At 36.0% G+C, this 16,783-nt stretch overlaps 1 protein-coding gene across 1 annotated transcript; it reads left to right on the top strand.

Annotated features, from left to right (window-relative positions):
- The first annotated feature begins 7,329 nt into the window (after positions 1 to 7,329).
- Positions 7,330 to 9,272, top strand: LOC112801592 (delta(8)-fatty-acid desaturase 2-like). Its single transcript, XM_025844408.3, has one exon. The coding sequence runs from the start codon at positions 7,665 to 7,667 to the stop codon at positions 9,045 to 9,047; it is 1,383 nt and encodes a 460-aa protein (XP_025700193.1). The 5' UTR covers positions 7,330 to 7,664; the 3' UTR covers positions 9,048 to 9,272.
- The last annotated feature ends 7,511 nt before the right edge of the window (positions 9,273 to 16,783 follow it).

Here is a 16,783-nt window from a genome sequence, read left to right as displayed (position 1 = left end):
CACTCAATTGAGCATAATATAAATCATAAAATAGTGGTTTATCAATCTCCCAACACTTAAACATTAGTATGTCCTCATGCTAAGCTCAAGAGAAGCTAAAAGAGTGAATGGGGGAAAGTAAGACTCATGCAATGCAATGCAATGCAACCTATGTATATGAATGCAACTATATGCTAAGATGTTTCTATCTACTTGGTTAAAAGTAAACAAATCCTTCAAGAACAAATATGAACTGGATTTCACTAATTCAAATCACAAAATAAAGTACAAGTAGACTTGCAGAAGAAAATAGCTCATGAAAGCCGGCAACAAGGAATCGAGCATTGAACCCTCACTGGAAATGTATACACTCTAATCGCTCAAGTGTTTAAGGTTCGACTCTCTTAGTTCTCTACTAATCTTGCTTTCTAAGACTTGCTCTTCTTCTACCAATCAACATAAATTTAATGCACAAATTCACAAATCAAGAGGTCTTTTGAGGGTTGTAATGGGGTTAAGGTAAAGGTAGGATTGTATTTGGTCAAGTGGACTAAAATCTGAATCCTTAATTAACCTAAACTTCCCACCTAGCTTAAGACAATCCATGTAATCACAATACAAAATCTAATTGTCCATTAACCATGTTTTCCACATATTCATGCATCCTGATTTGAGTACAGTACATATGCATTGCTATCACCATTTACTTTGGGTGATATTATTTTTCTGCATAGCTTTGACAGCATTCAACTTAAACTCATCCTCATTGACTCTCAGGGTTACTTCCCCTTTTAGGACGTCAATGAGAGTTCGTCCAGTTGCTAGGAAAGGTCTTCCCAGAATGAGGGTTGCACTCTTGTGCTCCTCTATTTCCAGCACTACAAAGTCAGTGGGAAAGGCAAATGGCCCAACCTTGACAATCATGTCCTCAATTACTCCTGATGGAAATTTAATGGAGCCATCAGCAAGTTGGAGACATATTCGGGTTGGTTTGACTTCTTCAGTCAAACCAAGCTTTCTAATAGTGGATGCAGGTATCAGGTTGATACTTGCCCCAAGATCACATAAAGCTATCTTGGTACAAGCTTCCTCTAATGTGCATGGTATCATAAAGCTTCCAGGATCTTTAAGCTTCTCTGGTAAGCTCTTTAATATGACTGCACTACATTCTTCAGTGAGAAAAACTTTTTCAGTCTCCCTCCAATCCTTCTTATGACTTAAGATCTCCTTCATGAACTTAGCATAAGAGGGTATTTGCTCAAGTGCCTCTGCAAACGGAATCTTTATTTCAAGAGTTCTGAGATAGTCTGCAAAGCAGGCAAATTGTTTATCCTGTTCCGCTTGACGGGGTTTCTGAGGATAAGGCATCTTGGCTTTATATTCTTCAGCCTTAGTTGCTACAGGTTTATTTCCTACAAAAGTGGTTAGAGAAGCCTGCTTAAGGGGTTGTTATCAGCACTTGCAGGTGTCTGAGCCCTCATTGGCGTTTGAATGCTAGAATTGGGTGCTGTATGGGCGTTTAATGCCAGGTTGCCACCCTTTTCTGGCGTTTGAACGCCATAATTGACTGCAGTATTGGCGTTTAACGCCAACTTCTGATCCTTTTCTGGCGTTTGAACGCCAGAATCATTCCTCTCTGGGCTCTTACTATCCTCAGAGGGATTTTGGGCAGTGAATTGATCATCCTCTTTCAGTTGTTCCTTTCTTGGCTTTCTGCTACTTTGAGTTGAGACATTCAATGTCTTTCCACTCCTTAGATGATTTGCTTGGCATTCTTCTGTTATCTATTTAGATAACTACTATCTTGTCTGATCCAATTGTGCTTCCATATTATTGTTAGCATTTTTGGTATCTTGTAGCATCTCCTTGAATTCCGCTAACTGTTTTGTTAGAAAAAGAAATTGCTGATTGAGTTTAGTAATTTGTTTTGGAGGACTAGGTTCAGTGGATACTGCTTTAGCCTCTTCTTTCCTGGAGGATTCACTACTTAAGTACATATGCTAATTTCTAGCAACTATATCAATGAGCTCTTGAGCCTCTTCAACTATTTTTCTCATGTGTATAGATCCACTAGCTGAGTGGTCTAGAGATATCTGGGCCTTTTCTGTAAGCCCGTAGTAGAAGATGTCTAACTGCACCCATTCTGAAAATATTTCAAAGGGACATTTCCTTAGCATCTCTCTGTACCTCTTCCAGGCATTATAAAGAGATTTATTATCCTCTTGTTTAAAGCCTTAGATGTCCAGCCTTAGTTGTGTCATCCTTTTTGGAGGGAAATATTGATTCATGAATTTGTCTGACAACTGTTTCCATGTTCTTATGCTAGCTTTGGGTTGATTGTTTAACCACCTCTTAGCTTGATCTTTTACAGCAAATGGAAATAGCAATAATCTGTAGACATCATGATCTACTTCCTTATCACGCACTGTGTTAGCAATTTGTAAGAACTATGCCAGAAACTCAGTAGGTTCTTCTTGTGAAAGACTGGAATACTGGCAATTTTACTACACCATGTTAATGAGCTGAGGGTTTAGCTTAAAATTGCTGGCTCTGATGAGAGGTATACAGATACTACTCCTATATGAAGCAGTAGTGGGGTTAGCGTATGACCCCAGAGTCTATCTGGACTATTCATTTTCACTTAGGTCCATGATGGAGAAAGGGAGATGATGTGGATTACAAATAAAAATATTTATTTATATATATCTTTTTAAAAAAAAAACGAAATTAAAAGAAAATAAAATAAAATAAAATAAATGAAAAATTGAATATAAATTAGAAAAATAAATAAAAGAAAATTAAAAACTAAAATAATTAATTAAATAAGATTTGAAGAATTATAGGTGTGGATTTTCGAAAAATGAAGAGAGAGAGTGATTAGGAAGTTTTGAAAAAGATATATCTTAAAATTAAAGATACTTGTAAGAAACTAAATAAAAGAAAAGATTTTGAAAAAGATATGATTTTAAAATTTTAAAGATTGAAACTTTCTTAACAAGAAAGCACCAAATTTAAAATTTTTCAATCAAAATAATAAACTAAGACAAGTAATTCGAAAATTATATAAAAAAAGAACAAGATTTTGAAAAAAAGTTTATAAAGGATTTTCAAAAAATATAAAAAGAAAATTGAAGAAGAATTTGTTTTGAAAAAGATTTAAAAAGGTAAACTTTTAAAACTGAAATTTTGACTTGATTAACAAGAGACTACCAAATTTTTAAAAATTTTGACTAAGTCAACCTAAGGAATTCGAGACTGATGAGTAAAGAAAGGAAAAGATATTTGTTTTAATTTAATGAGGAAAGAGAAAAATACTAAAATGACACCAAACTTAAAATTTTTAGATCAAAACAAAGAAAACAAACAAGAGAACTTTGAATGTCAAGATGAACACCAAGAACAAATTTTAAAAATTTTTAAGGAAATAAGGACACAAAAAACACCAAACTTAAAAAACTTTATACTTTGGATACTAATAATTCGAAAATGGATAAGAAAAACAAGGAAAGACACCGAACAAGAAAAACTAAAGATCAAACAAGGAAAATAAACAAGAACAACTTGAAGATCAAGAAAGAACACAATGCATATATTTTCGAAAATTTTAGAAAAATTAAAACATGCAATTGACATCAAACTTAAAATTTGACACAAGACACAAACAAGAAACCCAAAATTTTTTTCAAAGATTTTTGAATATTTTTTTAAAAGAAAATAAAGGTTGAAACAAGAAGAAAATTACCTAATCAAAGCAACAAGATGAACCGTCAGTTGTCCAAACTCGAACAATCCCTGGCAACGGCACCAAAAATTTGGTGCATGAAATTGCAATCACACTTTTGCAACTCTGGACAATTAACCAGCAAGTGCATTGGGTCGTCCAAGTAATACCTTACGTGAGTAAGGGTCGATCTCACGGAGATTGTCGGCTTGAAGCAAGCTATGGTTATCTTGTACTCTTAGTCAGGAAATTAATAATAAAAAGGGTTTTGTTTATAAAAAGTAAAAGAGCATAAATTGAATGATACTTGTGGTTCAGTAATGAGGAACAGGTTAAGGTTCCGGAGATGCTCTGTCATCTGAATCTCTGCTTTCCTACTATCTTCTTCTCTAAACACGCATGGCTCTTTCTATGGCAAGCTGTATGTTGGTGGATCACTGTTGTCAATGGCTACCTTCCGTCCTCTCAGTGAAAATGGTCCAGGTACGGGTTCCGCACGGCTAATCATCTGTCGGTTCTCACTTGTGTCGGAATAGGATCTCTCTATCCTTTTTCACACTGTCACTACGCCCAACATTCGTGAGTTTGAAGCTCGTCACGGTCATCCCTTCCCAGATCCTACTCGGAATACCACAGACAAGGTTTAGACTTTCTAGATCTCAGGAATGCTGCCAATTGGTTCTAGCCTCTACCACGAAGGTTCTGATCTCACGGGTTTGAATGATCTATTATCAAGAGATGCAATTCAAAAATGTGGATCGGAAACCCAAGAGATACGCACTCAAGCTGTCGCCCAATAAATATGTTGAGCTCAAATAGAACGGAAGTGGGTGTCAGGCACGCGTTCATAAAATTAAGAATGATAATAAGTGTCACGGATCATCACATTCTTCATATTAAAGTGTGAATGAGTATCTTAGAACAGAAGCAAGCGTGATTGAATAGAAAACAGTAGTAATTGTATTAATCCATTGAAACACAACAGAGCTCCTCATCCCCACCCATGGAGTTTAGAGACTCATGCCGTAGAAGATACAATAAGAGATGTAAAATGTCATAAGTTACAAAATGAATCTCTAAAAGTAGTTTTTATACTAAACTAGTAACCTAGGTTTATAGAAAATGAGTAACTAAGTACAGATAGTGCAGAAATCCACTTCCGGGGTCCACTTGGTGAGTGTTTAGACTGAGCTTTGAAGCTTTCACGTGCATAGGCCATTCTTGGAGTTAAACGCTAGCTTGGGTGCCAGTTTGGGCGTTTAACTCCAGTTTTGGTGCCAGTTCTGGCGTTTTACGCCAGAAAAGGGTCTCTGGCTGGCATTTAACGCCAGTTTGGGTCATCATATCTCGGGTAAAGTATGGACTATTATACATTGCTGGAAAGTCCAAGATGTCTACTTTCCAACGCATTTGAGAACGTGCCAATTAGGCTTCTGTAGCTCAAAAAAATCCACTTCGAGTGCAGGAGGGTCAGAATCCAACAACATCTGCCGTCCTTTCTCAGCCTCTGAATCAGGTTTTTGTTCAGGTCCCTCAATTTCAGCCAGAAAATACCTGAAATTACAGAAAAATACACAAACTCATAGTAAAGTCCAGAAATGTATTTTTTGCATAAAAACTAATAAAAATATAATAAAAAGTGAATAAAACATGCTAAGAACTATATGAAAACACTACCAAAAAGCGTATAAAATATCCGCTCATTAGTAAATTAAAAAGTGCTTATATTTACAGTTTTTAAAAATTTAGGTGCTTTTGAAAGCACCTAATGAAATTTTTTAAAGTTAGCTTGTATTTAAAAAATTCACAAGTCTAATATAATCCCATACTTTAATTAATACCAAATTTAACTCTTATATTTATATCTATTACAGTATTTTTTAATTTTAAAAACTATTTTACCAAACGTAATTATTGTTACTTGTATTTATTAAAAATTATTTTTAATTTGATTTAACGAATATAAATACTATTATTTAAAAAAATTATTTTTTAAAATTAATTTTTCTAAGCTACTTTTACAAGGTAAACTTTATCAAACTAAGCCTAAGAACAATAAGCGTATGTTCTATTCCTAGCCTTGCAGACACACCTCTCTAGCGGTGATTAGGAGTGGCAAATGGGTTAAAATCTGTTGGGTTGGTCCGTGTAACCTGCCAAAAAAGGCGGGTTGGGCTGGAGATTTAAAACTATCAAATTTAAAAAGTTCACCTAACCCGCATTGCCTAATCCATGGGCTTTGGTGGGCTTCAGCGAGATGGGGCGGGCTTCTCCGATGGGCTAAGCATATTTTGACAAATTTCTATATATTATTGATCTACAAGAGGATGAAGATGATAATTAAAGATGTTCTAAGTTATATTTTGGATTATATTTTATGTTTGATTGGTTATAAACTTGAAGATGTTTAATTATATGTTTTGGACAATGTTTGTTTTGCTTTGGATAATATTGATTTTATTATTTTGTTTCAAAAAATTTTATTTATGATTATATTTATTACATATTTCTAATTGTAAAGACTTTAATGTTTGTGAATTTAAAAATTATAAGTTTTTTATGTCTTTAGAAATTATAACTTTATTAAAATGGTTGTGAAATTATATATTATTTAATATTTAATGGTTTATAAAAAAATTTGTCGGGTTTGGCCTGCCAACCTGCTAGCCTGCCGTTAAACAAGACTGAAAAAGAATTAAGAACCGTCTCACTAGATGGAACGGAATGAGCCAACCTGTCAAATAGCGAACCTTTGGCGGAACGAGACAGAACTTTTTCGTTTGCCACTCCTAGTGGTGATGAAATACCCTCTCTTAGCTTAGCATTGTGATTTGGTGAATGCTATGGTGCCTTTGAGATTGTGCCTAACTTATTAGAAAAGGCAAATAGATAATATGTAGTAAATTTTAAATATTTTATTTTTTGCTTTAAACATTTTATTTTTTATTTTTAAAAGTAAGTTAGGCAATTTAAACACCATGGTAAAAAACACCATAGAACTCACCTTGTGATTTTGCTACACTTCTCTTTTCTGATCTTGGAACAAATAGATAAATAAAATGCATTAATTAATTAACAAAATTTAATGCAGTTCTCCAAAACTGAATAAAATAATAATAACACCATTAATATTTCAATAAAAAAAAAAAAAACTGAATGATCTAAACTGTTTTCATTATGAGCTAGAATGATACATAACATCTATGGTAAAAACATTAAGAATGTATTTGTAACCCTTTGAGAATAAAATTCTCACAAAAAAATTCTCAAGAGAATTTTAATTCTTGCATTAGTGTTCAAATTATTAAATCAAACTAAAAAAAAGTCTAATTTGCAATTCCATTATTACTAAAAATTAAAATGTCAAAATTATTCTTGATAAATAAATAAATAAAGACAAATAAAGAAATCACAAAGACAAAACAATTAAAAACAGACAAAATTTTATTCATGCAGTTAATTATTTCAAATCATGAATTTAAATCTGAAATAGAACTAAAATTCATTTCTTAAAAAAATAATTTTTTTTCTCACTTAAATGCTTTCCAAATACACTCTAAACGTTTCAATTTCAAACCGTATAACAGCCAATACCAATAACAATAACAATAAAACAGAATAAAGTTCAAAACAAACCGAAGATATTGAACAGAGATATTAGGTACTTTGAATTGGGTATTAGAGATCCCTCCTCAACCCCCCGAACGATTCAAATTACAAATATCACTTTCTATGGGGTTGTCATTCTGAACAACGACAACCCCATTCCAGTTCAGAAATACAAAGAAAAAAAAGGTGATCCCTTTGGTTTTGCATTGTAGAATCAGAAACCAAACAACATTAACAAACCCCACATTTATCCTTTTTTCTCTTCTTTTCACCGATTCATATATATTATATACCCTTCTTTCATTGTTCACAATCTCATTCTCATTGTCGTCTCTTTCTTCTGTTGTTTTGGGATATGGAGGGTGAGATTGAGAAGAAGAGCCAGCAGGAGCAGAAGAAGCAAAAAGAGTACATAACGCAAGAAGAGTTAAGTCTCCACAACAAGCCAGGGGATCTATGGATCTCAATCCAAGGAAAAGTTTACAATGTCACAGATTGGGCCAAAGAACACCCTGGTGGTGATGTTCCCATTTTGTCCCTGGCTGGCCAAGATGTCACAGATGCATTTATAGCATACCATCCAGGAACTGCATGGTCCTACCTTGACAAATTCTTCACTGGCTACCATCTCAAGGACTTCAAGGTCTCTGAGGTTTCAAGAGACTACAGGAACCTTGCTTCTCAGTTCTCGAAGCATGGACTCTTTGATAAGAAGAACCATGTAACATCTTTTACTTTCTTATCGGTTTCAGTGATGTTCCTGGTTGTGATATATGGAGTTCTTTGGTGTCAGAGTGTTTGGGCCCATTTGGGTTCCGGTATGATGCTTGGTTTGCTTTGGATGCAAAGCGCTTATGTGGGTCATGATTCCGGCCACTATGTTGTTATGACTAACAAAGGGTTTAACAAGCTTGCGCAGATCGTTGCAGGGAACTGCTTGACTGGGATCAGCATTGCGTGGTGGAAATGGACTCACAATGCTCATCACATTGCCTGCAATAGCCTTGATCATGACCCTGATCTCCAGCACATGCCGGTTTTTGCAGTCTCCTCGAGGTTCTTTAATTCGATTACTTCTCGTTTTTATGGTAGGGAGTTGAAGTTTGATTCTTTGGCGAGGTTCTTGATTAGTTACCAGCATTGGACTTTCTATCCTGTTATGTGCATTGCTAGGATCAACTTGTATGTTCAGACTTTCTTGTTGTTGTTTTCAACTAAGCGGAGTGTGCCTGATAGGGCATTGAACATAATTGGGATCCTTGTGTTTTGGACTTGGTTCCCTCTCCTTGTTTCCTGTTTGCCGAATTGCGGCGAAAGGATCATGTTTGTGCTTGCTAGTTTTGCTGTTTGTTCTATCCAGCATATTCAGTTCTGTTTGAACCATTTCGCTGCAAATGTGTATCTTGGTAAGCCAAGTGGGAATGATTGGTTTGAGAAGCAGACGAGTGGGACGTTGGATATCAGTTGCGTGACTTGGATGGATTGGTTCTTTGGGGGTTTGCAGTTCCAGCTTGAGCACCATTTGTTTCCGAGGTTGCCGAGGTGCCAATTGAGGCAGATTTCGCCTTTGGTACAGGCTCTCTGCAAGAAGCACAATTTGCCTTACAGGAGTTTGTCGTTCTGGGAGGCAAATCGGTGGACTATTCGGACATTAAGGAAGGCTGCTTTGCAAGCCAGGGACCTAACCAACCCTGCTCCCCAAAATTTGTTGTGGGAAGCTGTTAATACTCATGGCTGAGGCACTTCAATATTTTTTTATGGTTCAGAACAATTTCAAGGTCTTTCTTATTTTCATTTTTATTTTACTTTGTTTTCCTATTGTCAGTTTGCTAGTTCCCTAAAAGCACTAAATTGGGGAATTGAGTTTGTTTCTATTAGGTGTGTTGTAGAAACAATGACCCTGCTGATATCACAGTGATGTACTTTTATTCAATACAGAATTTCAGATCAGATTTCTTTCTTATTTTTAAGAATCATATTCTTTTACTTGAACTGTTGGATTTCTTTATTTTTCGTCATGACTTTTTTGATCTTCCGATGGTTTGTTAGTTCCCCACATCCTTAAATTGGATATGAGTACTGCTATATCATACAATCAAATGTGCTTAACAATATCTCCAACAAGCAAAGTTTTTCTTTTTAATCTTTTCCAATCAATCAATTATAGTGCCCAAAACAACCCATCTTTCTCTATAAGGAGGTTAGGCATATTGTTGGATACATTCTTTTGTTGGATATTTACGGTTAGTCTAATTTGCAACTATTCTGATCATATTTGCATTTTCACCTCCATTAGCACAGGATTTAACTTGCATCATTCTTGATATTGATACAAGAATTCCATCAGATTGTATTGTTATTACATTTGTATACTCATATACCAGTTATTGAGCCTAATTCTTCTGTAATTTTGGGTGTATTTAGAAAGGGGATGAAATTATTGCAGTGATCCCTTTTCTGTTTGTTCCTGAAACATTAAGGTGAAGGCTAATGAATCAAGATTTGCATGCACTTGATTGACTGTGACTTTGGCTTTAGATATTACAAAGCCTCATACCGTGATAAATTAGTCTTGTACCATCAGCTAAGGAAATAATGATGATTTTTGATAACCCGGGATTGGTTAAATTAAATCATATACACGGTTCATTTTGGTATATGAGTAGCAATGTTTTGGGATTTAAAAATAGAAAATTGGATAGCTCACCAAAAGAGGCAGAACAGTGTTGCCTCAAAATAGCAACTGTTTGTGGATGCTCAAATCTTGACATCTGAAAGTGCAAAGGTCCTAATGGATTTGAATGAAGTTAGTTACAAACAAACCAGATATAACAACATCCACATGTGCGCAGGAAGTGTCTGAAGCAAATAGCGAAAAATGGAGGGCGATATAAATTCAAAACTTACTTTTTCTTTCTTCTTCTTTTTTTTTTTTTTTTTTTTTTTTTTTTTTTTTTTTTTACTGGGAATTATAAATAAGTCCAGATATTCTAATAACTCATTCCACTTTCCCTCTCTAGTTTGAGTTCCTTCTGTTCTGAATTTGTGCCCTAGCCAAATGGCCCATCAATCAAATGCTCATGAAATTTGATCCTTTGTGTGATATTAACCCATTCAAGCTTGCTTGGGCTTTGAGAGTGAGCGGTGCACGTCTATATGAGATACCTAGTATTCGTTTAATGATGAATGGGTTTGGTTTCTAATTATAAAATGTTTCATTTCACGTAAAAAAATTAATCTTGCCGCATCAGCAAGAGAAAATAATAGTGATGTTTGGCAAGCTAGAATTAAATTCACATGTTTAAGCCTTGTTTTTGCTAGTAGGTTGCCTCCGTACTAGTGTGTTGTGTGCTAAATATGGGAAGGAATTTCATTAAAAGCTTGTCCTTTTCCTTCATTTCATTTAGACAGATTACCTCCGTTTTTTCCCCCCTTTAGGAATTAATCATGCAGTGTTTGAGTTAGGTGTGGAAGAGTTGTAATTAGGTAAAGCCTTCTCCAAAAATATTGACCCAAGTTACAAAATACTTTTACGTGTTAACTTGGTATGGAACAGCCGCCGAACACGGCAAAGTCAGGAAGAAGGTAAAAAAAAAAAGGTGTTTGCTATGGTGTCTAAAAAGTATTGTCTAATTACTAAAATAGGTAAAATAATTAATTTTAAATTCAAAAGTATAAAAGTTAAAAAATTTTAAATATTTTAAAGTTACTATAAAAAGTAATTTAAACAAAAATTAGGCATCATAAAGTTGGTCAAAAAAAATTACTAAGATGGTATGGTACTTTTAGGCAAAGACACCAGAGTAAAACATATCCAAAAAATAGATTCATCCCAAGGATTTTGAAAATACATATTTTAGTATTCAAGAACAATTAATGTACAAATCAATTCTCAATATTTTTTTCTCTTAGACATAACAATTTTCTGTTCAAAAATAAAATAAAATAATTATTAATATTATTAATTACATAATAATATTGTACTATAATTTTTTGTATTTTTTAATAAAAAGTAATGATAAATTTATTCATTAGATATATATATATATATATATATATATAATCACTCAACAATAATAATAATAATAATAATAATAATAATAATAATAATAATAATAAATTTATTAGAAATTATTTTACAAGAAATTTAAGGTTAAAATCATTTGAAACTCTTGTAATTAATATAATAAAAAATGTCTTATTTTAAAAAATATGTTTGTATTAAAAGAAACATGTATTTAATATAAATCCAAATTAAAATATTTTCATTTAATACATGTTTTTTAATACAAACATATATATTTTTTTACATAGGACATCTTTTAATTATATTAAATACAAAAATATCAAATAGTTTTGTTCATACCTTGGGTCGAACTGTCTGACCTAGGATGTTTAAACGACAAGTCAACCGACCTCTTCAGGTCAGGGCTATCCGACCTCTTCTTAAAGAGCTCGGCCAAATCGCCATAAGAGGCCCAAGCAGGCCCAAACAAAGGAACACGACCCAAATCTAAAGGCAGCCTAAAGCCTAGAGAGATAAGGGCGGTTCCTTTAAAGATAAGATGACTTCACTCAAAGATAAGATAAGATAACTATCTTATCTCCAGAAAGATCATTCCACACTATTATAAATACACTAGAGCACCCAGGTATAACTCATACTCTAATTCCACATAAAACCTGCTTAATACCCATGCTAACTTAAGCATTGGAGTCCCTTACAGGTACCACCACCCTTCGGTGACAAAGGATCAATAGCATTGCCAGTCCAACAAGTCGGACACGACAGCTCTGGCCGCCACGCACAGGCCGGACCCGTCATCTCTGATCAGTACAGAAGATCTCGTCCAAGATTGACCTACAGTTTTAAGTAACCCTCGGAACATTGGCGCCGTTGCCGAGGAACCTGGAAGTCATCCCATCATCATGGCTGACAACCTGGACAACGACCACAACTCTGATTTAGAGAACCAAACGCCACATAAGAACGCAGAGGTTACACTAGATGACACTTCTCAACCTAACAAAAACAAGAACTCCCCAAGCACGGGAGCCATGGAGGCACTTCAGGATCGCCTAAAACAACTTGAAAAGGAGGTCGAGTACCAGCGGGAAGCCGAGAGAGACTTACGAAGAGAAGCTAGGCAACGTCGCGAATTAGAGGACAAGCTCCTGAAGATCGAAGCCGATCTCAAAACTAAAACTACCCGATCCAGCCACGAGGATAGCTCCCGCAAAGACCAAGACACATTCACTAAAGAGATCATGATAGCCAAATCCCAAAAGACTTCAAACCTCCCGACATGACCCTGTACGATGGCACGACAGATCCCAGCCATCATCTCAGCAACTTCTGAAGTAGAATGTATCTCACCGACACCTCAGATGTAATTCGGTGCAAAGCCTTCCCAACTACTCTGACAAAAACGGCGATTAAATGGTTTGACAACCTGCCCCCCAAGTCCATCTCAAGCTTTGACGACTTAGCCAAAACGTTTCTAGCCAGATTCTTGATAAACTCTGATTTCGTGGTTTATTTTGTGCTTAATTTGGGGGGATTTTATCATATTTTCTCACATTTATTCAATGAAATAGCATGGTTTTGTAATTCTCCCTTGAATTGTGATTAAGTGTAAAAACATGCTTTTTAGGCCCTTAAATTAGTGATTTTAACTCACTTTAATTCCATCCGATGCCTTGATATGTTTGTTGAGTGATTTCAGGTTCATAGGGCAAGTATTGGATAGAAGAAATAAGAAGAAAAGCATACAAAGTGGAGAATGCATGAAGAAACCAAGATTGGGAATGCATCAATGGGCGCGCACGCGTATAAGGCGCACGCGCAAAAGTGAGTTCGCCTAAGGACGCGCAAGCGTACATGCCGCGTTCTCGCGGATGAAGAATTAGCCAATCGACGCGCACGCGCACATGGTGCGTACACGCCGATACTCGCACGTGACTCACTTAAAGGCAAAACACTGGGGGCGATTTCTGAGTAGCCCAGGCACAATTTCAACATGTTTTTGAGTGTATTTCATGCAAAATTGAAGGCCAAGCAAGGGGGGAGCAATTGGTTGTAGCATTAGCATCATGTAGTGTAATTTCTAGAGAGAGAAGCTCCCTCTTCTCTCTAGAATTAGGTTAGGTTAGGTTAATCTCTTCTAGATCTAGGTCTAATTTCATGTTTCCATCTCATTTCCTTTATGATTTCTTGCTTCTACTATTTCATTCTCATGGTTTGTAGTGTTAATTTTCCTCTTTGCTCTCTTTTGTAATCATGCACTCATGATGGATTCAGTTCATTTTTAATGCAATTTAATGTTTGATGTTTCTTTTATTGTTGAATGGAGTTGTGATTTTACTTTTTTTGCAATTGGTAGTTGGTAGATTTTATCTTCCTTGTAATTTACCATGTTTTCTATTTGTATCCACCAAGTGTTTGACAAAATACTTGGTTGAGTTTTAGAGTAGAATTTTATGCTCTTAGCTTAGGAAGGTAACTTAGGAACTCTTGAGTCGCTAATGTCCAAGTGATTGATGATTGGGAGCCATTGACCTTAGATCTCACTAATTGAATTGGTGGAGAACTAGGACTTATGGACTTGGATTGTCATAGGTCATTTTACTTTCCTTTATCATTTAGAGGATGACTTAATGGGGTTGATCCATGCCAATTATCATGTTGTGGTTAGTGATAAGGATAGAGATCCTTGACTACCAACCCTTGCCAAGGCCTTTTTGTTATTTGAATTTCCTTATCATTTACTTTTCATTTCTCTTATTCCAAAAACCCCAAAATATTCCTTCATAGCCAATAATTGACCACTTCATTGCAATCCTCGTGAGACGACCCGGAGTCCAAATACTCTGGTTAATAATAATTTGGGTTTGTACACGTGACAACTCAAAATTTTTTATTGGGAGAATTGTTTGTTGGTTTGGAACTATGCTTGCAACGAAGTAATTCTTTTCTATAAGAAGAAAATCTAGACCATCGAGCAAATCTCTTAAATCAAAATGGCGCCGTTACCGAGGAACGCAATGGTGCAATGTTATTGGCTATTATATATATTGTGAATATCTTGATTTTTGGTTTGTTTGTTAGTTTTTGCTACTTGTAGGATTTTGTTCTCTTTGTTTCTTGTTAGCTTTTGTTTTTATTTTCTCTTTTACTATGAATTCTCATGACTTTGGCTATGAGTGTGGTTCTAACTATGTTGTAGGAGATGGAAATTATAATGACAACATGCATCAAGGATTTAGAGATCGAAGGTGGGAGGAGCCCCAAGCTTATGGACAACCTTCTTGGCAACAACCTCCTCCAGCTTTTTATGAGTACAATTCAAATCTTGATGCATACCAATCTAATGTATGTGATGATCCTTATTGTGGTTGTCAACCACAATCATCATATGCATATGAACCCTCTCTTCAACATAACCCTCAACCACACTCACAAACCTTATACCCCCAACCACCTCCATATGATCCTAACCCATATCCACCATACCAACCACCATATGAACCATATCTAGAACCACCACTATTCCAATACCAATACTCCCATGAACCACAAAGTCCATACACAACACCTCAAAAATTTCACCAATATGAACCACCTTTCAATTACAACAACTTTTCCTCAAACAATGAACCCTCTCTTCCACTATCGCCTCCTGATGAAGCCCCCATGCTAAAATTGAGAGATCTTGAATCTCATCGCTTAAGGCAATAAGAGGAGGATGAAAAGAAGTTTGTGGAGTTAAGAGCAAAAATGGCTATCATGGTAGAAGCCATTGGTAACATGGTCTCATTCCGCCCAAGCTTATGCGACCAAGGGACTCCCATTGTTAAATGTGGAGAAGTAACCAAGGAGCTTAGTGAGGGAGTGAACTTGAAACTCCAAGGTGAAAAAGAGGAGCTAAAGCAAGAAGTGCAACAAAAGGAGAAGGTAAAGATGATTGAACCAAAGGAAGTAGTGGTTGGAAGTTTAGGATATGTTGAACACATAAAGGAATCTCAATTTGAAAGACCCTCTTCCACGGAGAGTGGAAGGAGTATTAAGGACGGAAGTGATATTGAGAAAATAGATAGAGAGTCGGAGGAAATTGATCAAGAAATGGATTCCATCACTAGTGATTTTTTGTCCACGTTGATCAACCACCTTGATGATCTTGTTGAGCTTTCTTCCAGTGAATTAGAAAGCAAAGTTGTCGAGGACATACGACCTCCAAGGCACAATGTGATTGAAGAATCGGAAGAAGTGTCCCAAGCAATAGGCCCTCCTATTTATGATGATTCCGCATCAACACATGATCCTTTTGAGCTGAAAGAATCCTTCTCCATTGGACTTGGAATTGATGACGAGGTAGATTTTACTAAACCTCTTATCTATGATTTGAGTGATGGGGAAGAGATTGAAGGCATTGGTGAATAAGAATGGGAACTTGAGAAAGCTTGGCAAGAGGTAAAGCTTGAAGAACCTTGCCAAGTGGTGAAAGCCTCTAGAAGAGGATGGACGGGAGTAGAGTGCGCCTTGTCAAGATCATTGGGAACTCCTCCACCTAGGTTGTCATCTAATCCTTCATTTGAGTGGGTAAAACTTCTAACTCTTAGCTTTATTATCCCACTTGAATTTGGTTTGCTTGAGACGGATGGCCAACTTAGGGTGCTTTGCGGAATTAAGCGTAAGAGGAGGATGTTTAGTGGTTGGCGTTGTAAGTCTAGGCTCATTATGGTTGAAGCTTCAAGGAGCAAGGGTTGGACTAGTGCTCAATTTGATGGGTCTAGGAGGTTAGTTTGGTGCTTCTATGAGAATTCATCTCTCTTGCCACCCAGAGAAAATCACCATGATCAACTTAAGGACGGGTGTGAAAACAAAGTGTGGGATCCTGGATCGCACAAGGAATATCAACTTTGGGAGCTCATGGTTTGTGAAGAACTCCATCAAAGCTTGGAGATAGTAACTTTGAATGATGAAGCACAATGGAAGTCCAAGCATTGGTGGATGTTCAAGGATAGATTCAAGCACAAGCCACCTCGATAAGAGCTCCCCATAAGTCCAACTTAAGGACAATAAACAAAAGTGCTAGGTGGGAGACACCCCACCATGGTAACATCTTTCCTTTTTTCTTTTTGTAAATATTGCTAATAATTAGTTTAATTTTATGTTTTGTTTAGTTAGATATGTTTATTTGGGAGTTTAGTATGTTAAATAAGGTTTTATGATGTTTTGGTAGTTGTTTGGAGGTTTGGAATTCTTAGTTTGGTGCAAAAACATAGAAAAATTTTGAAAAATAGAGCACCATCCACGCGCACGCGCACTCCATGCGTACGCATGACCCAAGTAATTTCAACCATCCACGCACACGCGTCATGCACGCACATGCGTGGATTGAAGTTTTCCACTTCCCATACATTCACCCGAGAGTTGTGCCTGAAGTGTGCCAACTTTGTGCCCAATGCACGCAT

Source organism: Arachis hypogaea, chromosome 5 (genome assembly GCF_003086295.3).
Source record: "Arachis hypogaea cultivar Tifrunner chromosome 5, arahy.Tifrunner.gnm2.J5K5, whole genome shotgun sequence".
Classification (NCBI taxonomy): domain Eukaryota; kingdom Viridiplantae; phylum Streptophyta; class Magnoliopsida; order Fabales; family Fabaceae; genus Arachis; species Arachis hypogaea.
Note: the sequence above shows the minus strand (reverse complement) of the source record. Positions and strands in the feature narration are given on the sequence as shown.

Bases quoted from the DNA above. Each gene is read 5' to 3' on its own strand.
- LOC112801592 (XM_025844408.3), top strand. From the start codon at position 7,665: ATGGAGGGTGAGATTGAGAAGAAGAGCCAGCAGGAGCAGAAGAAGCAA.